Genomic DNA, 27,797 nt, shown 5'->3' with positions numbered 1-27,797 from the left:
CAATAAAGTGATTTTTTTCTTCATATACTTTTTTTGTTTCCTATTATATCAAAGTTGTAATGTCAACAAATACATACAGCATTAGTTTTGTTTAGAAGGTTGTTAATCACCATGCTGAAATACAAATCTAGATGGGTGCTAACTTGGGTTGTTGTTGTTCAGTTGCTCAGTCATGTCTGACTGTTTGCAACCCCATGGGCTGCAGCACGCCAGGCTTCCCTGTCCTCTGTCTCCCAGAGTCTGCTTGAACTCATGTCCATTGAGTTAATGATGCCATCGAACCATCTCATCTACTGTCGTCCCTTTCTCCTGCCTTCAGTCTTTCCCAGTATCAGGGTCTTTTCCAATGAATCGGCTCTTTGTGTCAGATTTGCTTGTCTCCAAACTTCAAGAAAAAGGAACTATTTTGTGCTTAGTTATTATTGCTAACTTTTAGAGGTTGTTTATAAATTTATGACATTAACACTTGAATTATGTCCAAAGGAATTAGATGAAAGCATTTCTTTCATGTGTAAAGTGATTAACCCCATTTTATACTTAGGGAAACAGTCACTTAGACCAACTTCTGCTCAAGATCATATGGTTCCAATCAGTTTCTGGAAAATTAAGTGAAAATCTGGTGGAGTTTTACTTTTGACTTCATCTTGATAGGCATCAAAATTTGGAAAACTTTTGATCCATTCAAACATCAGAAAATTTTCATTAAATAGGAGGCATTTAAATTTATAGATGTATTTAGTAAAACTGTGTTGTAGCTACTAAGATACACAAAGTCAGTTTTTTTTTTACTTCAATTGTCTAATCAATTAGGCTTGTAATAGATTTTTTGTATGATATATTTTAGAAAAATTTATAGTCAAATTACAATATGGGCCACTGGAGAAAGAAAGAAAATCATTATTATTGTTACTATTCTTGTTATTTTACTACCAACCATTTGTTAGGAGCTAGAGAACTTGATGTGAGCTTCATCTGAGCTTCCCTGGTAGCTCAGCTGGTAAAGAATCTGACTACAATGTGTGATGCCCCAGTTGGATTCCTGGGTCAGGAAGTTCGCCTGGAGAAGGTATAGGCTACCTACTCCAGTATTTTGGGGCTTCCCTCATGGTTCAGATGGTAAAGAAACCACCTGCAATGTGAGAGACCTGGGTTCAATCCCTGGGTTGGGAACATCCCCTGGAGGAGGGCATGGCAACCCACTCTAGCATTCTTGCCTGGAGAATCCCATGGACAGTGGAGCCTGGTGGCTACAGTCCATGGAGTTGCAAAGAGTCAGACAGGACTGAGCGAGTAAGCCCACACAGAGAACTTCACATGAACTATTTTATTTAATGTTAGTATTGAAAGAAGAAGAGCAGCCGAAAGAGTGAGGGAACACCAGAAAACCTGAGTTTATAGACAAATGGTGAAACATAATAACATTTATGAATTCAACAATTTATTGAACATGTAGTGTATATTAGACACTGTGGCAGCTCTTAGAGAGATGCTGTGTATTAGTTGCTGTGCTAGCTCTTAGAGAGAGTGATGGAGCTATGATTTTATAGTCAGCTAATGTAATAAGTACCACACGGGAAGAGGGTACAAGGGTGCTTTGTGAACACATAAGAAGGGTACTTAATGAAACCTGGACAGTTCTGCCTGTGTCAGGGGTGGAAAGAGAGGAAGGAGGTAGCTTGACTGAAGGGTGTTCACTCTGTATGTATGGGGATGAGCATATATGCCACTTTCTAGACTCATGTCCTGGGGCAAGTTACCTAATTTCTCTAAGCATTATCTGAAAAATGAGGTTTAAAAAATTATAAAACTAACATTTACTGAACTCTTACGATGTAGCGGGCACTGTGCTAATGATTTATACAGATTTTCTTGTGTAGTCCTCAAACCTAGGAGGTAGGGGTTATTGTTTTCCATAATTATATAACTAGGTGGTAGAGCTATGATAAGAACCCAGGTAGGCTGACCCAAGACCTGAGCTCTATTAATAGTGCCTGATTTATAAAGTTGTTCTGAATATTAAATAATGTGGCATAGTTAATTGTTTACTGTGCATGAAACGTGGATGTTGGCTCATGTTTCTATTATTAATAATTCAGCAGGTCATGAGGAACTAAAGTTTTTGAAGCAGATATGTGTGTAAAGGGATCATAATTTAGAGAGAGAAGAAGCTGTATTCTCCCATTTGTTCAGCGAATGCTTGATTTGCACCTATTTTAGATCCAGTCCAAGTACTGAGTTAGTTGCAAGGGACACAGGAGGAATGAAAATACTGTTCCTCACTTTGAGAAGAATCTGTCCCTCGCTTTTGCTAGTATGGAAGACAAATCAGCCATCATAGTTTAGTATATAGTATAGTACAGTGTTCTCTAAGTGCCATGATGTGGCCATATTAATTTTGTCCCAGGTACAGAGGTACATAGGGAAAGGCAGTATTTAATTAAATCTGACTAGGTGTTCAGGGAGATACAGTAGGAACTACTGGGGGACTAAAAGAGTAGTAGTAGGAGTAAAGAAAATAGATCTGAGTGATATTTTGGTAGTAGAATGGAATTAGAGATTGATTATGGTAAGGGGCTCTAATTTAGATAAATTTAAGGAATACAACAGGAGGGACGTCTTTGGAGTCAAAGTAATGAATTTAATTTTGGATATGTTGAATTTAAGGTACTACTATAAGATATAAATGGGAATATCTTTTGGCAATTAGAAAGATAGTTAATGTAATAATAATATACTTCAGGAGGTGATCACACCTCCTGAATTATTAATGATAGAAACGGAAGCCAACATCCCTGTGTCACGCACAGGAAACCATTTACCCATGTCACGTTATTTGAACGAGAGGGAGACGCAGATGGGTAAATAGCGGCATACTTATTATGTAGTTAGGTAGTTGCAGTCATGAAAATAGATGAAAATAACTAGGAGAATCAAAGCCAAATTTGGACTAATCCCTAAATTTAACTGGAGAAAAATAGCCATCATCCAAGGAAGTTAAGAGAGACAGTCAAGAAATAGGAAATAAAACCTATAGAAAAGAGGGAAGTTAAGAGAGGGAAATGTTTTAAAGAGGGAATATTCAATTGTGACAGATGCTGAAATGGGTCTCTGGTTGTTGCAGGTTATTTTAAATTCTTGTTTTGTGTTTGTGTTTTCCACTTTATAAAATAGTTATCTTCAAATGAATGTCATGATTTTTTTATTGTAAGTTCTGTTTTTTTTGTCCTTTTTTCTTTAATTTTTTTATTGAAGGATAATTGCATTACAGAATTGTGTTGTTTTCTGTCAAACGTCAACATAAATCAAACATAGGTACACATATATCCTCTCCCTTTTGAACCTCCCTCCCATCTCCCTCCCCACCCCACCCCTCTAGGTTGATCCAGAGCCCCTGTTTGAGTTTCCTGAACTTTACAGCAAATTCCCATTGGCTGTCTATTTTTACATACGGTAATGTAAGTTTCCCTGTTACTCTCTCCATACATCTCACCCTCTCCTCCCCTCTCCCCATGTCCATGAATCTATTCTCTATGTCTGTTTCTCCACTGCTGCCCTGTAAATAAATTCTTCAATACAATTTTTCTAGATTCCATATATATATATATGTTAGAATATGATATTTATCTTTCTTTTTCTGACTCACTTCACTCTGTAAAATAGGTTCTAGGTTCATCCACCTCATCAGAACTGACTCAAATGCATTCCTTTTTATGGCTGAGTAATATTCCATTGTGTATATGTACCACAACTTCTTTATCCATTTATCTGTCGACGGACATCTAGGTTGCTTCCATGTTCTAGCTATTGTAAATAGTGCTGCAGTGAACAGTGGGATACATGTGCCTTTTTCAATTTTGGTTTCCTCAGGGTACATGCCTAGGAGTGGGATTGCTGGGTCATATGGTGGTAATGTCATTGTTTTGTTTGTGTATGTGTTAAAGCAATTTGTATTTTTCCCTCCTAAAGTATGGAACCTCAAGATCTTTATGATAATGGAAACCAAAAAGTTGATTGGTAAACCACTTCAACCAGCAAGACCTGTTCGTCATCTGAGTTCTCCCCCTGGTGAGTCTGGTATCCACATTTAAAAAATTAATTGGCTAATAGCTAATTAGTGTTTGAAAGACCAAATAATAAATAAATAATATATGTATAAAATACATAAATAGTTTATGGTGGATATTTAAAGATAAGGAAAACCAGTGATCTCTGAAGAATTTAGAAGTATAACCAATGAGAAGGGATTTTTTTTTATTGATGTATATAATTGATTTATAATACTGTGTTGGTTTTAGGTATACAGCAATGATTCAGATTCAGTTTTATATATATATATATATATATATGTATGGGCTTCCCTGATAGCTCAGTTGGTAAAGAATCTGCCTGCAATGCAGGAGACCTGGGTTCGATTCCTGGGTCAGAAAGATCCCCTGGAGAAGGGAAAGACTACCCACTTCAGTATTCTGACCTGGAGAATTCCGTGGACTGTATAGTCCATGGGGTCGCAAAGAGTCAGACATGACTGAGTGACTTTCACACACATATATATGTATATACACCTATACATATATGTATTTTCAGATTATTTTCCATTATAGGTTATTATAAGATATTGAACATAATTGTGCTATATAGCAAATCCTTATTGCTTTTCTGTTTTATGTATAATAGTTTGTTAATCCCATACTCCTAATTTATCCCTTTGCTCCTCCCTTTCCACTTTGATAACCATAAGATTGTTTTCTGTGTCTGTGAGTCTATTTCTGTTTTGCCTGTAGATTTATTTGTATTATTTTTTAGATTCCACATAAAAATGGTATATAATATTTGTCTTTATCTGACTGACTTCACTAAGCATACTATTCTCTAGGTCCATTCATACTGCTGTAAATGGCAATGTTTCATGCTTTTTATGGCTGAGTATTATTCTGTGTATATATACCACATCTTCTTAGGCCAGTCATTTGTTAATGGGCACTTGGGTTATTTCCGTGTCTTGGCTATTATAAATAGTGCTGCTGTGAACATTGGGATGCATGTATCTTTTCAAAGTAAAGAGTTTTTGTCTTTTCTGGATACATAATCAGGAGAGGGATTACTGGATCATAAGATGGCTCTAGTTTTTTAAGGAACCTCCATACTGTTTTGCATTGGAGAAAGAAATGGCGACCCACTCCAGTATTCTTGCCTAGAGAATCCTGTGGATGGAGGAGCCTGGTGGGCTGTTGTGCATAGGGTCACACAGAGTCGGACATGACTGAAGCGAGTTAGCAGCACCAGGAGCATACTGTTTTGCATAGTGGCTGCATCCATTTACATTTCCACCAACAGTGATTGGAATTGCTCTCACCAGCAATTATAATTTATAGATTTTTTTCATGATGGCCATTCTGACCTGTGAAGTGGTACCTCATTATGGTTTTGACTTGCATTAAGAAATGGATTCTTAATGGTCTATTAGTCCATAGTCTACCAGACCAGCAAAGATGGGAAGAATAGTTTTTTGCTTAAGAACAACTCATGGATTTTTTTTTTTTTTTGGTCTCATTTTCATGGTTAACAACTGCTTATGCTCAGAATGATACTCTCAGTGCAAATCAAGTCCTATGATTTTGATCACTGCCAAGCAGTCATGCTGGAGAGATCATTAGCCTTTTAAAAATATACCTAATTGAAAAAATTAGTCCAAAGCAACACTTACAGATTAGGGCTGTACTTTAGCTGAACAGAAAGTCTTAATTTTTCAGGAAATCTAAAATTAAATTTTCTAAAATTAAAATATTTTCTCTTGCCCATAATACCAAACTTTTGGACAAATTCATGAAATTCCAAATTAGAATAATAACTTTTTATTCTTTTTCATTACTAGTTATGTATACTTATTTTTACATATATGTGTATAAAAATTACTCTGCTTAGTGTTCAACTGAGTAACTGGCTGCTTAGAAAAGGGAAAACATAGCACTTGTATTGATTACAAAGATGAAGCGGAAAAGATAGAAATAACACAGTTCCTCAGTCCACTTGCTCTTCCATCTTTGGCTCCTACAGAGAAGATTGTCTACACTTTGTTCATGTTTCCTCTGCAGATAGCTGTGACTTAGGACAGACAAAATGAAATAAAGAGATCTTCTGGACCATAGTTTAGCGATGCTGATGTGATTCAGCATTCTTCTGGTACACTGAAGAAGCAGTTGTAAAGGGCCAAGTCTCATTTTGTCCTAAAGCAAAGGAAATAAAACCATTGTCAGCTACTTGTTTGTGTGACTAGCCTTTATACAGTATCCCTCCCTCCCTCATTTGTACAGATTCCATTTTTCACAGATTCTTTCCCTTGAAGGCTGTTTTAGCGGTAGGTAGAAGTGGGCTGGTAGCCCTGATCTCTCATTTCGTTATGTCCTCTTAAGATGTGGACGGGAGTAGGGGTTTATTGAGCAGAAAAGTTAGGTAAATCAGAAATTAATTTTAGCATTAAAGCATACTTCTGTACTCTCTGGGCAACTCACATCCCCAAAGAAATCTACTTTTTCTTCAAGACCCAGACTGAATTATTTCCTTTTGTTAAGCCTTAGTTGATATGCCCAATGCCCAATCTTCTCTCCCCTGGTATCTTCTCTGTACCTGTCACATAACTTATTGTTATTATAATCATTATTTATGAGCTTGTTTTAAAAAATAGGCTATGAAGTCTTTTATCTCTGAACTTTTTTCATGTTTATAAACCCATCTCCTAACATAGTAGCTGACATTCCATTGTGTTGAGTAAATGAACTCTCAGAAAACATTTCAGAACAGTGCCTAGCATATCTTAGATACTTAAGGTTTTTTAGGTGGTATTATACCATTTATTGAAGTAATAAGTATTTAAAACAGTTTTTTTTCCTCTCTCCTAACAGGAGCAGTATTCCCTTTCAACTTTCAGAATGAATATCCATGCAACACCCAGTACTTACAAAGTGGAGTTAGCAGAGTAAGTCTTAGAAGTTATAAAAAAATGAAGCATTGCAGACTGGAAAGTAAAGTTTGTTAGATAGCTCGTGTGTGTCAGGTACTATATTAAATGCATCATATACTTTAATAAGTTATGATATATTTCAGGCATACACTTAAGAGAATAAAATACTCATTATGCCCATTGCTCACCATTTTCAAATCTCAATATTTTGTTTTATTCTAGAAAATTAAAATAAATCTTACATATATAGTTAAAAACACTTGTATATCCCTGAACCTTCCCATTTGCTTCCTGTACTTCCCCAGGATAAGTATCCTCAATTTGTCATTGTTTCCATGAATGTATTAGTACTTTTACTATAACAAATAGACTTGTTTGTATGTAAAGCTACCACATTTCTTGTTCCATTTTTTTGTTGACAGATATGACCCTTGTTTATATTCTATAATAGAAATATTTTATAATAAATGCTATTATATAATAAACATCCATCTGTATGTTATGTTTTATACATGTTTGAAAGGTCTTCTGGAATATAAACCTGGAGTAGATTTGCTATATACTGTCAGATTACCCTCCAGAATGATTTGTACAAGCAATGCACTAAGCACTCTGATTTTTCTACAACCTTACCTTGTTACTGTCAAAGTTTTACTTTTTTCATGTTTAATTTGTAAGAAATGTGTCTCTCTTGGTTTTAATTTTTAATTCTCTATTACTTTGAAATGCAGCATCTTTTTTTTTTAATGTTTAATTTGGCCATTTGGATTTTCTCTTTTGTGATTTATCACTGCATATTGTTTGCCCATTTTTCTTGGTCTGTGAAAGAATTGTTTATTTTTGTGTGTTTCTTTTTTCAAATTTTAAAATCTGTATGTAGTCATGGTATCAATTTTTTTTATGATTTCCCTTTTTGTGTCATTGTTTATGAAGTCTTCCCTGCCCTAAGCTAAAAGACATTTTTCCTACATATTCTAAAAAATTTAAAGTTTTGCTTTAATATTTAGGTATATAATCTACCTGAAATTAATTTTTATGTGATATAAATAAAATCAATTTTTTTCATATAGTCAGTTGTAAAGTCCAATTCATTGAATATTCATTCCATATAGATTTATGCCATCTTTACTGTATAAATCTTTATATAAATAGGGATTGTTTCTGGACTTTGCTTTTCCATTGATCTGTTTGTGTAGCTCTGTGTCAGTACCTTGATATCTTAATTATTCTTGCTTTATATAAATTTTTAAGCCATTGTAATGTTTTGTTTAATCTATCCCAGCAGTGAAAATTTACCTACTTAATACAGTAAGAATATTGTATAGTAACTTTCTTTGGAACCCTTGACCTTTTGAAAGCTTTATAAGTAAAAAGGAGTATGTTAATATTGCAAGACCTTATATGGAATAAATTAGATTTACTTCTAAGCTTAAAATTTTGTCTGCTGCTTCAAGTGTAATGCAAAAGCTACCAGAACCTATGTCAGAGATATCACATGATTTTTAATGAAGGACACTTTTTACCAACTCTTTGTATTTTTTAAACCAACTTTGTTAAGGCATAATTTACATATGGTAAAATGAATCCATTGGTTCAATGGGTTTTGACAAATGATCAATATATACCTCATGTATCCAACCCCACAATGAAACTGTAGAACATTTTCAGCTTCCCCAGAAGTGCTCTTTTATTCCTTTTCAGTCATTTACTATTTCCACTTCCATTAATCCTAGTGCTCCCTCCTGCTCCAGGCATTTGCTCGTCTGCTTTCTTTAGCTATAAATTAGTTTTGGCTGCTCTAAAATTTCATATAGATGAGATCACACAATATAATTCTTTGGTGTTAGGTGGTTTTTTTTTTTTTTTTTTTTTTGGCTCAGCATAATGTTTTTGAGATTCTTCCATGTTGTAGGTATTGGTAGTAATTTTCTTTTAAATTTGTAATAGTATTCTGCTGTATGAATATATAGGGTAGTTTATTTATTATGATAAATAATATGAATAATGCTCTGTGGATAGTTGTGTTCAAGCCTTTGTGTATACATACACAGAATAACCAGGAGTGGAATTGATGAATCATGTTAAATTGGTTTAGAAACTGCTAAAATGTTTTCCAGAGTGGTTGTACCACCAGTAGTGTATGAGTGTCCCAGTTATTTCACATTCTTGTTGACACTTAGTATAGTCAGTCTTAATTTTTAGCCATTTTAGTGTGTGAGTAGTTGTATCTCATTGTACTTTATATTTGCATTCCCCTAATGATTAATGAGATTGAGCATTTTATCATTAGTTTATTTACCATCTGTCTTTTTCTTTTCTTTTTTTCTTTCTGGTGAATTATCTGATCAAATCTTTTGCATGTTTTTACTGTTTGGGTGTATACCTTTCTTTCACTGAATCATGAGAGTTTATTGACATCAGTATATCATACATGTGAGTTTATTGCTAAACTTCATTATGTTCTACTGATTTATAATGTGTTTACTCCAGCTTTATTGATACATAATTGACATATAACATTGTGTAAGTTTAGGGTATAGAATGTGATGATTTGATTGATACCTGCTTATGTTGCAAAATGTTTACCACAATGAGTTTAGTTAACATAGTCTTCATTTTACATTATCACTGTTTTGTTGTTGTTTTTGTTGTAGTGAGAACATTAAGATTTATTCTTTTAGCAGCTTTCAAGTATTCAATGAAGTATTGTCAACTATAGCCATCTTGCTTTACACTAGATTACCTAGATTACGTATCTTTAAGTCCACATCAAACTTTACAGACTTGTAGCCAAGTCAGATAATGAAAATTCACTAACTTTATAGTTTTTCAGATTTATCTCCCTCATTCTGGGTCCTCAGCATTTCCACAGAAATTTTAAGTGAACCTGTAAATTTCTACCAAAAAGGCTTATTGGAATTCTGGTTGTTTGAAAGTTAGTTTGAAAAGAATTACCATCTTAATATTGTCTTCTGATCCATAAGCAAGACATTTCTCTCTGTGCTTTGTATTTTTCAGTATAGGGATCTTGAACTCTTGTCAAACTTATAAGAATTTTTTATTTTTTTATACTATTGTAAATAAGTGGTACTTTTTTTTTTATAAATTTCAAATTCCACATTTTGGATGCTAGAATACAGAAATACTATTGATTTTTGTACATTGACCTTGTTAAACTCACTTCTTAGGTCTCATAACCTTTTTGTAGCATATTCCCTCCCATTTTTCTCTACTGTCAGAATTTTACTTTAGCTTGTACTATAAATGCACAGTACATTGTTACTAACTTTTTCTTTTGTATACTATCTTTTAAAATAATTTTTTAAAATATAAGAATGAATTTTATTTTAACCTTCATTTATTCCTTTTCCAGCACTCTGAATTTCTTTATGTAAATCCATGTTTATGTCTGGCATTACCTTCCTTCTGCCTGAACAACTTCTTTTAGTCTGTTTTTTTTGTTGTTGTTGTTATTACCTCACAAAAATTACTTGAAAACATTGACTTAACAACTCATTATTATCTTTCATGGATCTGTGGCCTTAGTGGGTTTCGATGGCCATTTCTCAATAATGTGATTGCAGTCAGATAGCGTCTAGGCCTGGAGTGCTTTAAAGTCTTGATGGGATTGGATGGCCCGATGGCTCACTCACGTGGCTGGTAGTTGATACTGGATCTTGGTTTAGAGTTTAGCTGCCCCCGTAGACTGGAGGTAGCCCCTACAAATGGCCTCTCCAAAGGGCTTGGGCTCTTTACAGCACAATGTCTAGGCTTCAAGACTAAGGCCTGGAGACCAGCCTGTCATTTTTAGATTATCGTTTTTAGCCTGTCATTTTTAGATTGGTCTTGAGCAGTCACGGATCTTGCTCAGATTCAATGGAGAGATGAGAAAATGTCAAGAATTTGTGGCCATTTTTGATCTGTTCAAGAGTAATATGAATTTCCTTTCATCTGTATTCACCAATTCAAGGCCTTTGCCCATTCTTTTTTTATAGACTCCATTGTTTTCTGGGAGCTCTTTCATACTACAGAAATTAGCTCTTTAAGAGTATTTTTCCTGTTTAGATTTTGTATTTTGATTTTATTTGTAAATCTTCCTCTTTAAATTTTCACCCTGAAATGGATGTTGATATGAATTTGTCTCTTCCTGTTCTCCTTCCTTTATCTCAGTGGTGTGCATTTGTGTAAGATGAATGAGAGGGGCTGGAAACATTTTTGCTAGAAAAGTGGAGGCTCAGTAGAATACCTGGGCATGCAGATGAGGTATTTTACTGCAAATTGCAAAATGCCTTGCCTTGGGGGAAAAAGCCTGGTGTTTATTTTGCTTTACTCAAGCCTATTCAACTTTTTTCATCCCCTAAGCTAGCCGTTTAGCACAATGCTTTCCAGCTCAAGGCTGCTTTTCTTCCATAAACATACATTTTTTCAGTCATCATCCAGTTCTAACTCCTATTAACCCTATAAGTATTGTTTATGCATCATTTCCTATGTAAAGCCTTTCCTTAAATTTCTAAGTCAGATTTAATACCCCTTCCTCCCATTACACTTTCTGCATATCTTTATTTAAAGAACTTCTCAAGTTTTATTGCAATTTAGTATTTTATTTTTCTGCCTACCTTTTAGTTTGTGAGTCCTCCAAAAATGAATCCTGGGATGCCATGTTCATCTTTGTATTCCCAGTACAAAGCACAGTGTCAGTCATGTAATAAGCACTCTGTTTTTGACAAATGAGTGGGTTTTCAAAGTCTACTGCTACCCACTTGGAGCCTTTACAAGAATTAGAAGAGGAACAGAAAATTATACAAAAATGCAGATTTTGTTAAGATACTTCGCTGCCATCTGGAAGGAAATCTGCCATCTCCATGCTGTGAGTGGTGCCCCTTTAGATGCACATCCTTAATAACTATGTGCAGTAGCCATCAGTTTCAGAAGCTATCTCAACTACCTCTTACCTGTATACTTTGGGATTTGTTACTAAACACTTTTTGCCTTGATTTCCCTTTCCTGTAGTATGGTGATCATAATGCTTGCCTTATTTCCTTGTAAGACTATGACAATTAAATGAGATAAGACACTTTAGAAAATTTAGTAGGTGTATTTTCTTAAATACTATGAAGGATTTGAAATTATCTCCATTTTCAGTGATTAATATGTGTAGGCAAGATAGAGTAAATTTACTGTTTTTCAACGTTATTCAGATATGTTGACAAATACAAATTGAATACACTTAAAGGTATCCAACCTGATTATTTAATATACATTGTGATATGATTACCACAATCACGTTAACTAACACACACAATTTGTATAGAAACACAAAAGACCCAAATAGCCAAAGCAATCTTGAGAAAGAAAAATGGAGTTGGAGGAATTAAGCACCCTGACTTCAGACTATACTACAAAGCTGTAGTCATCAAAACAGTATTGTGCTGTCACAGAAACAGAATACAAATCAGTGGGCCAGGGTAGAAAGCCCAGAGATAAGCCCAGGCACCTGTAGTCACCGAATCTGTGACAGAGGAGGCAAGACTATGCAGTGGAGAAGAGACAGCCTTCAATAAATGGTGCTGGGAAAGCTGGACAGCTGCACGTAAAAGAATGAAATTATAATACTCCTAACAACATGTGCAAAAATAAACTCAAAATGGATTAAAAACAAAGTGTTATATAAAATTTTAAAACCTTAGATAAAAAGTGTATTTTTTTCTTCTATCAATAGTGTAAGACGAATGGAATGCAAGCCTTTTCTCAAGGTCTTAATGAACAACAACATCATTCTCCAGTTAAAAAAGGTAAATTTTTACCATAACTACCAACTTTCATAAGAGATTCTTAGCATTCATATAAAGTTAATATTTGCTTACCTGAAAACCTTACGTACATTAGAAATTTTATTATATTCTTTTGGTTGATTTCTTTATATTACAAATTATAGGTTTGACTGCTCTAAACAGACTATCATTACAGTGACAAACAAGATAGAAGTTTATTTCTATATCTTCTGTAATATGTAAAATTTTAAGCTGGTATATTAATTCTGTTCTGTGAAGTTGCTACTAGCTCCAGTATTAAACTGTCCTTGGTTTTACCATCTTTAATACGTGGCTTCCATCTTAATGCCAAAGATGAATGCCTCTGCTCCAGCCATCACATTCTATTTCTAGCCATCTGGAAGGAAGTAGGGAGGAAGAAGGTTCTTAAAACTATGACTCAGAAGTTACGTATATAACTTCTACTTAATGTCTCCTTGACTGGAACTTAGTCATGCTGTGCAAAGCAGACTGGAAAATGTGATCTTTAGCTCTGCAACCAGCTAGCTATCACTGAAGCGGAAAGGAAGAACTGCTCTTGGGAAAAACCGATAGTCTCTCCCACCCCAGCAACTTTTTAATAAAATAAAGGTTGTTTATTAATGTCATTTCCAAATTTTCCAATCTATATATGTAATTTACATGTAATTAAACCCTGTTAACATTTTCTTCTAGTACTTAGCTCCATATGCTAAATAAAATATTTATATTGTCTCTATATTTTTCATTTCTATATTATATTTTGACAACCTCTTTTGGAAAATGAGACTTTATATCTTCCACATCAGTCCCCTCATTTCTTCAGCCCTTCTATCTACCCCCTCTCCACCATATAGTTACTTGTGTTTCAGTTAGAGTATCATCACTCTTTATATTATGTATAGCTGTGTAATTGCAGTAGCTTAGCTGAAAAGTGGAGAAGGCAATGGCAGCCCACTCCAGTACTCTTGCCTGGAAAATCCCATGGACAGAGGAGTCTGGTAGACTGCAGTCCATGGGGTCGCTAGGAGTCGGACATGACTGAGCGACTTCACTTTCACTTTTCACTTTCATGCATTGGAGAAGGAAATGACAACCCACTCCAGTATTCTTGCCTAGAGGATCCCAGGGACAGGGGAGCCTGGTGGACTGCCGTCTATGGGGTCGCACAGAGTCGGACACAACTGAAGCGACTTAGCAGCGGTAGCAGCAACTGAAAAGTGCATACCTGTTTCATAAAATCCATCCTTTTTTCTGGAGCTCATGTTCACCTTGTTTTTCTATGTAACTATTGTTAATTTTTCCCATCAATTGCTCCAGTAACTCTGCCACACTTACCTATATTTTCCTTATGGTAAAATGTATGAATTGGTATTTTTTCCCCTGGAGATGACTTTTCTTTCAAACTACTCCATTATCCGGTTCCAGTATGGATTAATTCCTCTTCAGTACTACTATAAAGCTGTTGTCTTGGGATGAATTTTACTGTTTTTGTCTGGAGACATCCTCTTTGCATTTCTTAGGTATCTTTTTTCTTGAAGTAAAACTCATCATTTAAGCTATTATAAATGTACAGTATCGTGCAACCATCAGTTCAGTTCAGTTGCTCAGTCATGTCTGACTCTCTGCGACTGTATGGACTGCAGCACGCCAGGCTTCCCTGTCCATCAACTCCTGGAGTTAACTCAAACTCACATCCATCAAGTTGGTGATGCCATCCAACCATCTCATCCTCTGTTGTCCCTTTCTCCTCCCATCTTCAGTCTTTCCCAGCATCAGGGTCTTTTCAAATGAATCAGTTCTTTGCATCAGATGGCCAAAGTACTGGAGTTTCAGCTTCAGCATTGGTCCTTCCAGTGAATGTTCAGGACTGATTTCCTTTAGGATGGATGGGTTGGATCCCCTTGAAGTCCAAGGGACTCTCAAGAGTCTTCACCAATATCACAGTTCAAGAGCATCAGTTCTTCAGCATTCAGCTTTCTTTATGGTCCAGCTCATCACATCCATACATGACTACTGGAAAAACCATAGCCTTGATTAGATGGACTTTTTATTGGCAAAATAATGTCTCTGCTTTTTAATGTGCTGTCTAGGTTGGTCATAGCTTTTCTTCCAAGTAGCAAGAGTCTTTTAATTTCATGGCTGCAGTCACCATCTGCAGTGATTTTTGGAGCCCCCCAAAATAAAGTCTGGCACTGTTTTCATTGTTTCCCCATCTATTTGCCATGAAGTGATGGGACTGGATGCCATGATCTTAGTTTTTTGAAAATTGAGTTTTAAGCCAAGTTTTTTTAAGGACAGACTTTTTGGCACAGTGGGGGAAGGAGAGGGTGGAATGATATGAGAGAGTAGCATTAAAACATATACATTACCATATGTAAAATAGATAGCCAGTGGGAACGTGCTGTACGATGCAGGGAACCCAGCGCCCATGGTCAGTGACAGCCTACAGGTGTGGGATGGTAATGGAGGTGGGGAGGAGGTTTAAGAGGGAGGGGACATATGTATACTTATGGCTGATTTGTGTTGATATATGGCAGAAACCATCACAATATTGTAACATAATTATCCTCCAGTTTAAAACCACAAAATTTTTAAAAATAAAAGGAAAACAACTGAATAGCCAAATAGATACATGAAGCAAAGTCTTGAAGGGACCAAAGTGCAAGAGTTTCTTTCCCACAGATTTGATAATATCATTCTTCTGGTATATGGATGTGTTCACCCACCTGGAAACTTTGCAGAGCCTGCACTTTTTTTCTTAAACAGGTTTGTTTTTAAATTTTTATGTATTTATTTTTCACTGTGCTGGGTCTTCACTGTTGCATGGGCTTTTCTCTGTTTGCAGCAAGCATGGGCTACTCTCGAGTTGCAGTGCGTGGGCTTCTAGTTGCGGGGCCTCTCTTGTTGCTGAGCACGGGCGCTGTGGTGCACGGGCTTCAGCAGTTGTGGCTCCCGGTCTCTAGAGCACAGACTCAATAGCTGTGCACGGGCCTAGTTGCTCTGCGGGCTGTGGGATCTTCCTGGATTAGGATCAGACCCACATCTGCTGCATTGATGGGTGGATTCTTTAATACTGAGCCACCAGGGAAGCCCCCAAACCTTGTAATTTGGGGATTTTTTTTGGAAGCTTCATCACATAGGCACAATTTATCTTTAACTCAGTCTCCAACCCCTGTCCCCTTCAGAGGATGTAGGAGTGTGGCTGAAAGGTCCATGCTTCTCATCATTGCTTTGTCTTCCAGCTGACCAACCACTACCCAGGATCCCACCAAGAATCATCTCATTAGAACAGAAGACCAAATCACCCAGAAAATTTTAAGGAATTTAGGAGCTCTGTGTTAGGAACCCAGAGTCAAGTAACAAATATTAGAACGAAAGATGCTCCTAGTTTTGTTATCACTTAGGAAATTACAAAGAAAAGAATCTCTGTACCAGGAACCAGAGTAGTATATATTTTTCCTATTATTTCACGATATGGAAATCTCGGTTGCCAATCCTTTTCTGTTAGCATTTTAAAAATTATAGCTCCAGTATTTCTGGCCCAGCAAATGTCTAATATAGACCAAGATTGTGGTAGTCTCTGATGAGAAATCTGCAGATATTTGAATCATTCTTCCCCTTAAAGTTAGGGATCCTATCTTGTAGCTTTGTCACCATTATCTCAAATAGTCCTTGATTCACAGTAGGTATACAATAGATGTTTCTTGAATTCATGTTGATTATATAAATTGTTCATAAGTTAATACAAAAAATAAAGGTAGGCTTATTAGAGTTCCATTTTGGCAGGATATGAATTGCCCAATAGGTATTATACTTGCTATATTTTATAAGATTTCTCTACTACTTGTGAATAACCAGATTAAAGAAGCCATGCACTTCCAATTTTCTGAAATTTTTCCATGGTTAATTGGCTGTTTGCATGTAAAAGGAAAATTGGAGGCAGTAGATGTTTGTCAGAGTTTTTTCCCCTCCCTTCTCTTTTATGTAAAAACTACTTACTATTTTACAAAATAATGGACTGATAACTGACATCCAGTAAGAAATGAGTCAAAGGTGTTCTGAGAGACTCTGTGCTTTATAACATTATGTTTGATGTTCCATATCTACAGAGAGAATCAAATACAGCAGAGATTTCCTGTTGAAGCTCTCAAGTGTTTCCATCTGCAGAAAAAAACCAGACTTTCTGCCTGATCACCCCATTGTACTTCAAAAACCAGTAAGTAATTTTCTAATTTTGTATCATTTTAATTCTAAATATATACTAGAGATTTTCATATTATTTTAATTCTAAAATATTTGCCTTTTGAACATTTTTAATCTTTCTAATTGTGAAATGTAATTCAGAAAAGTACATAAATCTAAATATATGACCAATTATGTAACTAATTACCACTCTTGTCAAGAAATAGGATGGCATTACATTTTAGGAAATACTTTTCTGTTGAAAGGTCATGGAAGGAGATCCTATGTTATCTTCTAAAAGTCTTATTGTTTTGTTTTTCAACTAACTTTTATAATTACTTTTACTATAGGTTGTGACATGCACAGGAGATTTTACTATATATTATGAGATACAGGTGAAGTTCTATTTTTCACTGCATGGATATCCAGTCATCCTAGCAATATCTAGCAAGAGGATAGACCTGCCATCTATTTTTATATTTATGTGTGCTCTGTTTATGGGCTGTCTGTCCTGTTCAGTTACTTGTTTTATACAATAGGACAACATGTTCTGCAACATGACTTTGTTGTTTCTTTGCCTTTATTTTTTTGAAACATTTTATTGCCTATATGTCCATTAACAATGCTGCAGTAGTTTTAAGTGGATAGTAAAAGGACTCAGCCATAACATATACGTGTATCCATTCTCCCACAAACTCCCCTCCCATCCAGGCCTCCACATAACACTGAGAAGAGTTCTCTGTGCTGTACAGTAGGACCTTGTTGGTTATCCATCTTAAATACAGCAATGTGTACATGTCGATCCCAACTTCCCTAACTATCCCTTACCCCATCCTTACCCCACTGGCAACCATAAATTTTTCCTTAAGTTTGTGAGTCTGTTTCTGTTTTGTAAAGTTCATTTGTATCATTTCTTTTTGGATTCATGTAAGGAATTTCATATGATATTTCTTCTTCTCTGTCAGAGTTGCTTCACTCAATATGACAGTCTCTAGGCCCATCCATGTCACTGCACGTGACATTATTTCATTATTTGTAATTGCTGAGTAGTAGTCCATTGTATATATGTACCACATCATCTTTATCCATTCCTCTATCAACAGACAGTTAGGTTGTTTCCATGTCTTGGCTGTTGTAAACAGTGCTGCAATGAACGTCGAGGTGCATGTATCCTTTGAGACCATGTGTCTCTCTCGATGTTTGCCTAGGAGTGAGACTGTAGGGTCATATAGTAGCTCTGTTGTTGCTGTTGTTCAGTTCCTCAGTCGTGTCCAACTCTGCAACCCCCTGGACAGCAGCACGCCAGGCTTCCCTGTCCTTCACCATCTTCAAGAGCTTGCTCAAACTCATGTGCATCGAGTTGGTGATGCCATCCAACTGTCTCATCTTCTGTTATCCCCTTCTTCCTTCAATCCTTCCCAGCATCAGGGTCTTTTCTAATGAATCAGCTCTTCGCATCAGGTGACCCAAGTATTGGTGCTTCAACTTCAGCATCAGTCCTTCCAATGAATATTCAGGGTTGACTTCCTTTAGGATTGACTGGCTTAATCTCCTTGCAGTCCAAGGGACTCTCAAGAGTCTTCTCCAACACCACAGTTCAAAAGCATCAATTCTTCAGCACTCAGCCTTCCTTATGGTCCAACTCTTACATCCATACATGCTGCTACTGCTGCTGCTAAGTCTCTTCAGTCATGTCCGACTCTGTGCAACCCCATAGACAGCAGCTCACCAGGCTCCGCCGTCCCTGGGATTCTCCAGGCAAAAATACTGGAGTGAGTTGCCATTTCCTTCTCCAGTGCATGAAAGTGAAAAGTGAAAGTGAAGTCGCTCAGTTCAGTTCAGTTCAGTCAGTCGTGTTCGACTCTGCGACCCCATGAATCGCAGCACGCCAGGCCTCCCTGTCCTTCACCAACTCCCGGAGTTCACTCAGACTCAGGTCCATCGAGTCAGTGATGCCATACAGCCATCTCATCCTCTGTCGTCCCCTTCTGCTCCTGCCTCCAATCCCTCCCAGCATCAGAGTCTTTTCCAATGAGTCAACTCTTCGCATCAGTCGTGTCCAACTCTTAGCAACCCCATGGACTGCAGCCTACCAGGCTCCTGCATCCATGGGATTTTCCAGGCAAGAGTACTGGAGTGGGGTGCCATTGCCTTCTCTGATCCATACATGACTACTGGAAAAACTATAGCTCTGACTTTGTGGACCTTTGTTGGCAAAGTAATGTCTCTGCTTTTTAATATGCTATCTATGTTTGTCATAGCTTTTTCTTCCAAGGAACAAGCGTGTTTTAATTTCATGGCTGCAGTCACTATCTGCAGTGATTTTGGAGCTGAAGAAAATAAAGTCTGTCACTGTTTCCTTTGTTTCCCCATCTATTTGCCATGAAGTGATGAAACCAGATGCTACTTTTAGTCTTTTAAGGAACCTCCGTACTGTTCTCCATTAGGGCTGTACCAATTTATATTCCCATCAACATTTTAGTGTGGATTTTTGATAATAGCCATTCTGACTTGTGTGAAGTTATCTCATTGTATTTTTGATTTGCGTTTCTCTAATTACCAAGTGATGCTGAACATCTCTTCATGTGTGTGTTTGCCATCTGTATGTCTTCTTTGGAGAAATGTCTATTTAGGTCTTCTGCCCATTTTTTGTTGGGTTGTTTGCTTTGATGACATTAAGCCTCATGAGCTATTTGTACATTTTAGAGACCCTTGTTAGTTACATTATTTGCAAATATTTTATCCCAGTTTGGGGTTGTCTTTTCACTTTGTTTATAGTTTTCTTTGCTGTGCAAAAGCTTTTCAGTTTAATTAGGTCCCATTTATTTATATTTGTTTTTATTTCCATTATTGTGGGAGATGGAATGAAAAAGATATTGCTGAGATTTATGTCAGTGAGTATGCTGCCTATATTTTCCTTTGGGAGTTTTATTCTGTCTGGTCTCACATTTAAGTCTTTAATCCATTTTGAGATTTTTTTTGTATATGTGTTAAAGAATGACCTAATTTTATTTTTTGACATGTAGCTGTCCATTTTTTCCAACATCATTTGTTGAAGAGACTGTCTGTTTACCAATGTATAGTCATCCCCTTTGTCATAGATTACTTGATCATAGATGCATGGGTTTATTTCTGGGCTTTCTATCCTATTATATTGATCTATTTTTCTATTTTTGTGCCAGTACCATACTGTTGTGATTACTGTAGTTTTGTAATAGAGTCTGAAGTCAACAACCTGATTCCTCTAGCTCTGTTTTTCTTTCTCAAGATTGCTTTGGCCATCTGGGGTCTTTTATGTCTCTATACAAAATTTGAGATTTTTTGTTCTAATTCTGTGAAAAATGCCATTGGTGATTTAAGAGGGATTGCATTGAATTTGTAGATTGCCTTGGGTAGTATAGTCATTTTGATGGTATTGATATTTCCATTCCATGAACATAGGATATTTTTTCCTTCTGTTTGTGTCTTCAGTTTCTTTCACTGGCATCTTATCGTTTTCAGAATACAGGCCTTTGTCTCTGTAGGTAAGTTTATTCCTAAGTATTTTATGCAGTGATAAATGGGATTGTTTCTTGAATTTCTTGTTCTCATCTTTCATTGTTAGTATACAGAAATGCAGTAGATTTCTGTGTATTAATTTTGTAACCTTCAGGTTTATCACATTCATTGATGAGCTCTAGTAGTTTTTTGGTAGAATCTTTAAGATATTCTACGTATAGTATCATGTCATCTGCAAACAGTGAAAAGTTTAACTTCTTCTTTTCCAGTTTGAATTCCCTTTATTTTTCTTGTCTGATTTCTGTAACTCAGATTTCCAAAACTGTGTTTAATAAAATTGGTGAGAGTGGACATCCTTGTCTTACTTGTGGTTTTAGAGGACATGCTTTTGACTTTTCACCATTGAGTACGATGTTAGTTGAAGGTTTGACATATATGGTGTTTATTATATTGAGGTATATTCAATCTGTGCCCATTTTCTGGAGAGTTTTTGTCATAAATGGGTACTGAATTTTGTCAAAATATTTTTCTGCATCTATTAAGATGATCGTATGGTTTTTATTCTTATATGGTGTATCAAATTGATTGATTTGTGTATACTGAAGAATCCCTGCATTCCTGGGATAAATCCCACTTGGTCATGATGTATGATCCTTTTAATGTGTTGTCAGATTCTGTTTGCTAGGATTTTGTTGAGGATTTTCGCATCTGTGTTCATCAGTGATTTTCTTTTCTTATGGTGTCTGTCTGGTTTTGGTATTATGGTGATGGTGGCCTCATAGAATGAGTTTGTGAGTTTTCTTTCCTTTGCAATTTCTGGAACAGTTTCAGAAGGATAGGTGTTAGCTCTTCTCTAAATTTTTGATAGTATTCACCTGTGAAGCTATCCAGTCCTTGACTTTTGTTTGTTAGAAGTTTTTTTTTTAATGACAGTTTCAATTTCAGTTCTTTGATTGGTCTGTTCATATTTTCTGGTTTTTTTCTGGTTCAGTCTTGAGAAGCTCTACCTTTCTAAGAATTTGTCCATTTCTTCCAGGTTGTCCATTTTACTGGCATGTAGTTGGTTGTAGTAATCTCTTATGATCCTTAGTATTTCTGTGGTGACAGTTGTCACTTCTCATTTTCATTTCCAACTTTATTGATTTGAGTTTTCTCCTTTTTTTTTTCTTGATGACTCTGGATAAAGGTTTATCAAATTTATTTATCTTTTCAGAGAATCAGCATTTAGTTTCATTGTTCTTTCTTATTATTTTCTTTGTCTCTATTTCATTTATTTCTGCTCGGATCATTATGATTTTTTCCTTCTATTAACTTAAGGTTTTGTTTGTTCTTTAATTGTTGTAAGGTTAGGTTGTTTATTTGACATTTTTCTTGTTCTTGAGGTAAAATTGTATTGCTTTAAACTTCTGTATTAGAACTGCCTTTGCAGCATCCCATAGGTTTTGCTTTCATCTTCATTTTTCTTTCGCATTTTTTATTTCTTGTTTTGCTTTATTCAGTGATCCATTGTTTGTTTAGTAACATATGGTTTAGCTTCCTTCTGTTTGTATTTTTTTATAGTTCTTTTTCTTGTGGTTCACTTCTAATCTCATTGTGTTGTGATCTGTGATTGGAAGTCAAGTAGGCTTTAGGAAGCACCACTACGAACAAAGCTAGTGGAGGTGACGGAATTCCAGTTGAGCTATTTCAAATCCTGAAAGATGATGCTGTGAAAGTGCTGCACTCAACATGCCAGCAAATTTGGAAAACTCAGCAGTGGCCACAGGACTGGAAAAGGTCAGTTTTCATGCAATCCCAAAGAAAGGCAATGCCAAAGAATGCTCAAACTACTGCACAATTGCATTCATCTCACACGCTAGTAAACTAATGCTTAAAATTCTCCAACCCAGGCTTCAGCAATACATGAACCATGAACCTCCTGATGTTCAAGCTGGTTTTAGAAAAGGCAGAGGAGCCAGAGATCAAATTGCCAACATCCGCTGGATCATCGAAAAAGCAAGAAAGTTCCAGAAAAACATCTATTTCTGCTTTATTGCCTATGCCAAAACCTTTGACTGTGTGGATCACAATAAACTGTGGAAAATTCCAAAAGAGATGGGAATACCAGACCACCTGACCTGCTCTCTTGAGAAACCTGTATGCAGGTCAGGAAGCAACAGTTAGCATTAGACATGGAACAACAGACTGGTTCCAAATAGGAAAAGGATTACATCAAGGCTGTATATTGTCACCCTGCTTATTTAACTTACATACAGAGGACATCATGAGAAACACTGGGCTGGAGGAAGCACAAGCTGGAATCAAGATTGCCGGGAGAATATCAATAACCTCAGATATGCAGATGACACCACCTTTATGGCAGAAAGTGAAGAGGAACTAAAGAGCCTCTTGATGAAAGTGAAAGAGGAGAGTGAAAAACTTGGCCTAAAGCTCAACATTCAGAAAACGAAGATCATGGCATCCAGTCCCATCACTTGATGGCAAATAGATGGGGAAACAGTGGAAACAGTGTCAGACTTTATTTTGGGGGGCTCCAAAGTCACTGCAGATGGTGACTGCAGCCATGAAATTAAAAGATGCTTACTCCTTGGAAGGAAAGTTATGACCAAACCTAGATAGCATATTAAAAAGCAGAGACATTACTTTGCCAACAAAGGTCCGTCTAGTCAAGGCTATAGTTTTTCAAGTGGTCATGTATGGATGTGAAAGTTGGACTATAAAGAAAGCTGAGCGCCGAAGAATTGATGCTTTTGAACTGTGGTATTGGAGAAGACTTGAGAGTCCCTTGAACTGCCAGGAGATCCAACCAGTCCATCCTAAAGGAGATCAGTTCTGGGTGTTCATTGGAAGGACTGATGCTGAAGCTGAAACTCTAATACTTTGGCCACCTGATGGGAATAGCTGACTCAATTGAAAAGACCTTGATGCTGGGAAAGATTGAGGGCAGGAGGAGAAGGGGATGACAGAGGATGAGATGGTTGCATGACATTGCTGACTCGATGGACATGGATTTGGGTAGACTGCGGGAGTCTGGTGTGCTGCGATTCATAGGGTCGCAAAGAGTTGGACATGACTGAGCGACTGAACTGAACTGTGATTGGATAAATACTTGGTATGATTTTATATTTTTTATGTTTATCAAGGCTCACCTCACATGGCTCAGCATGTGGTCAGCCTGGAAAGTGTTCTGTGTGCACTTCAGCTTCTGCTTCTGTGTATTCTGCTGCTTTAGGATAGGAAGTTTTATAAATATGAATTAAATGTATCTGGTATAATGTATCACTAACCCTGTGTTTATTGATTTTCTGTCTGGACGATCTCTCCATTGATGAAAGTGGGGTGTTAAAGTCCTCCAGTATTATTGTGTTACTGTCAATTTTTTTCCTTTATGGATGTTAGTGTTTACATTATATATTGAGGTGCCCCTGTGTTAGGTGCATATATTTAACAGTTGTTACATCTTCTTAGATTGATCCCTTTATCATTAGGAAGTACCTTTTTTTGTCTATTATAACAGTCTTTGATTTAAAGTCAATTTTATCTGATATGAGAATTGATAATTCCATTTTCTTTTGATTTCCATTTGTGTGGTATACCTTCTATCCCCTCACTTTCCCTATGTTTGTGTTTCTAGATCTGAGGTTGGTCTCTTATAGACAGCATATATACTTGTCTTGTTTTTGTATCCACCCTACCAGGCTTTGTCTCTTGACTGGCACATTTAACCTATTTACATTTATTGGTAATTATCAATATGTGTATTTCTTTTGCCATTTTCTTAATTATTTTGGGTTTGCTTTTGTAGGCCTTTTATCTTCCCCCCTCTTTTGTTCTCTTGTGGTTTGATGACCATCTTTAATGTTGTGTTTGGGTAGCTTTTTCTTTTGTGTCTTTGTGTTTCCAGAAGGTCTTGGAATAGGAAATGACAACCCACTCCAGTATTCTTACCTGGAGAATCCCATGGACAGAGGAGCCTGGCAGGCTACAGCCCATGGGGTTGCAGAGATTGAAACAACTGAGCAGCTGAGCACAAGGAAGTTTTTTTGGTTTGTTTTGTTTTTAATTAATTGAAAGATAATTGCTGTACAGAATTTTGTTTTCTGTGAAACATTAACAAGAATCAGCCATAGGTATACACTGTCCCCTCCCTCCTGAACCTCCTTCCCGTCTCCCTCCCCATCCCACCCTTCTAGATTGTTACAGAGCCCCTGTTTGAGTTCCCTGAGCATACAGCAAATTCCCATTGGCTATCTATTTTACGTATGCTCATGTAAGTTTCCCTGTTGGTGTCTCCATGCATCCCACCCTCTCCCTCCTCCCCTGCCCCCATGCCCTAAGGTCTGTTCTCTATGTCTTTCTCCATTGCTGCCCTAGAAATAAATTCATCAGTGTCATCTTTCTGATTCCATATATATGCGTTAGTATATGATATTTATATTTCTCTTTCTGGCTTACTTGTAGCACAGCTTCTTTATCCATTCATCTGTTGATGGGTATCTTGGTTTCTTTCATGTTCTAGCTATTATGAATAGTGCTGCAGTGAACATTGGTATACATGTGTCTTTTTGCAGTTTTGGTTTCCTCAGGGTGTATGTCTAGTAGTGGGATTGCTGGGTCATGTGGTTTTATTCCTAGTTTTTAAGGAAGTTTTAATATAACAGTACATAAATCAACAAGTTTTTTTTTTTTTTTCAAGTTGGTACTTTCCTGCTTAGAGGAATTGCTGTAACGTTTGTTGCAAAGCTGGTCTGGTGCTTTTGTTTATCATTTTGTTTGTCTTAGCTTTTGTTGGTCTGTAAAGCTTTTGATTTCTCCATCAGCTCTGAATGAGAGCTTTGCTGGGTAGATTATTCTTGGTTGTAGTTTATTCCTTATTATCACTTTAAATATATCATGCCACTCCCTTCTGCTTGCAGAATTTCTGCTGAGAATTTGGCCAATAACCTTATGGGAGTTCCTCTTGTATGTGATATTTCCTTTTTCTCTTGTTTTAATATTTTATGTTTGTCTCTGATTTTTGTCAGTTTGATTACTGTGTGTCTCAATGTGTTCTTTCTCAGGTTTATTCTGTTTGGGACTCTCTGTGCTTCCTTGACTTGATTGACTGTTTCCTTTCCCATGTTATGCAGTTTTTTTACTGTAATCTTTTCAATTATTTTCTCAGGCCTTTCTCTTTCTCTTCTTCTAGAACCCCTATGATTTGAATGTTGGCATGTTAAATATTGTCACAGAGGTCTCTGAGACTGTCCTCATTTATTTCGTCCTTTTTTATTCTGCTTCTCAGCAGTTGTTTTCACCATTCTATCTTTCAACTCACTTATCCATTCTTCTGCCTCAGTTATTCTGCTATTGTTTCCTTCTAGTGTATTTTATATTTCAGTTATTGTATTTATCTCTGTTTGTTCTTTAGTGCTTTTGCTTAGTTGCTCAGTCATGTTTGCCTCTTTGCAACCTCATGGACTGTAGTCTGCCAGGCTCCTCTGTCCATGGGATTCTCCAGGCAAGGATATTGGAGTGGGTTGCCATGTCCTTCTCCAGATCTTCCCGACTGGCATCAAACCAGGTCCCATGCATTGCAGGCAGATCCTTTCCCGGCTGAGCTTTTGTTTAACATTTCTTGCATCTTCTCAAACTTTGCCTCCATTCTTTTCCCCAGATCCCAGGTCATTTTCACTGTCGTGGAATCCTTTTTCTAGAAGGTTGCCTATCTCTACTGCATTTAGGTTTTTTTGGAGAGCTTCTGTCTTGTTCCTTCATCTGTTTATGATCCTCTCCCTTTTTTGTTTAACTGACTGTGGTTATGGTTTTTGTTTTAGAGGCTGCAGGATTGTAGTTCTTTTTGTTTCTGCTCTCTGCCCTCTGGTGAATGAGGCTACCTAGGAAGCTGTGCAAGCTTCCTGATGGGGAGGGACTAGTGGTGGGTAGAACTGGGTCTTGGTATGGTTATCAGGGGCCATGCTCGCTAAAGCTTTCATCTGCTTTTCTGCTGATGGTTGGGGCTGCTGTCCCTCCTTGTTAGCTCTTTGGCCTGAAGCAACCCAGCCTTGGAACCTACAGGGATCACATTATTTTGGACAAATCATATACACTGAAATTGAGTTTACTTTTGTTTTTTGCATTAATAATGTTGTTAAAAAATTAGGTACTACAGAAACAGAACTGGTTTGGAATATAATATGTTTTAAAATGAATTGCATATGTTCTTCTATGAAAAAATTGTTTTTCTTTTTGACAAATTCCAGTTACTTTAATAGTTTCTATAGAAACATGCATTTAGATCTGCAAACAATAAGCCACAGAATTTGTTCAATAAAATAATTATTGAAAGCTACATTCATTCAACCTAATTGGTAAATTAACATTTTCTTCTTTATTACAGGAAAACAACCAAAGCTTTAAGTAGCATTTTAAGAACATATGTATTTGAAGATAAAGAATTATTCATTTTCTATTTTGGACACCTGCAAATGAAGTGGATCTAGTAACAATAACTGTAATGACTGTGCCAATTCAATTTATTTTTAATTTCAATGGTTGGGTATTTGGTTTCTCCTAAAATGAGAAAGAGATTTAAACCTTAAAAATTTTCTAATCAGTTTCAGCTTTGTAGGCAGTTTCCTGCATAAATTGGGAAGTAACACTGAAAAGTAAGAATTTGGTTAGTGAAATGGGAAGACTGTGTATTTATAATTTGAATGCTACTTGCAATTTTTTGTTTTTCATCACTTGTAATAATGGAATGGAAATGTAAGCTGTAAAGATTCACAAATATAAAGTATTTGCTACGATGTATATTTGATACATAATTTCTTGTTGCTTTAAAGTTGCTTTTGTTTTGTTTCCCACTGATTTCATACTAGCACTTGAAAGGATCTTTACAATCTCCATAGAGGCTTAGAATAATTCAGGATGTTCAATGAACAGTTCTCAATGACAGGAGGTAGAATATTATAAGAGGTATTTCTTTTCAAATATATGATTGATCTCTAGGTTTGTGATAATAACAACATTGTCTAAGATTCTTTTATTTCCAAAAGAGGAATAATTGAGGCATTTGCAAATAATTGAGGTGCATTAAATTTCAATTCTGTAATTTCTTATAGCAAGAATATGTACGGATGAAGAATCTGGGGGTTTAAACTTTTAGCTCCTAGAAATTTTATACAATAAATCTACAATTTGTCATTCTGGATATTATTCTTTAAAAAAAAAAATTTCCAGCGCAGTGTCACAGATACTGAAAATTGCTGATATAAAGGTAAGTGTAAACTCTCCCTGGTTTGAATCTCTCAGATCCCTGGGTCCATTGGCAAGGAATCCAAGGACATCATTTGTCAGAAAGTTTATCTTAAACTGAATGCTGAACT

At 36.4% G+C, this 27,797-nt stretch overlaps 1 protein-coding gene across 1 annotated transcript in view; it reads left to right on the top strand.

Annotated features, from left to right (window-relative positions):
• The window catches only part of C14H8orf88 (chromosome 14 C8orf88 homolog), a 31,160-nt gene extending 3,576 nt beyond the window's left edge, over positions 1-27,584 (top strand). Inside the window, exons 2-6 of the mRNA XM_005689250.3 lie at positions 3,967-4,065; positions 6,900-6,973; positions 12,678-12,750; positions 16,860-16,966; positions 26,810-27,584. Of these exons, the coding sequence (XP_005689307.1) occupies positions 3,987-4,065; positions 6,900-6,973; positions 12,678-12,750; positions 16,860-16,966; positions 26,810-26,833 (357 nt within the window). The 5' untranslated portion in view covers positions 3,967-3,986 and the 3' untranslated portion in view covers positions 26,834-27,584. The remainder of the gene's footprint in view (positions 1-3,966; positions 4,066-6,899; positions 6,974-12,677; positions 12,751-16,859; positions 16,967-26,809) is intronic.

The sequence above is a fragment of the Capra hircus genome, chromosome 14 (assembly GCF_001704415.2).
Source record: "Capra hircus breed San Clemente chromosome 14, ASM170441v1, whole genome shotgun sequence".
In the NCBI taxonomy this organism is placed as follows: Eukaryota; Metazoa; Chordata; class Mammalia; order Artiodactyla; family Bovidae; genus Capra; species Capra hircus.
This window is presented reverse-complemented; position numbering and strand designations above follow the sequence as displayed.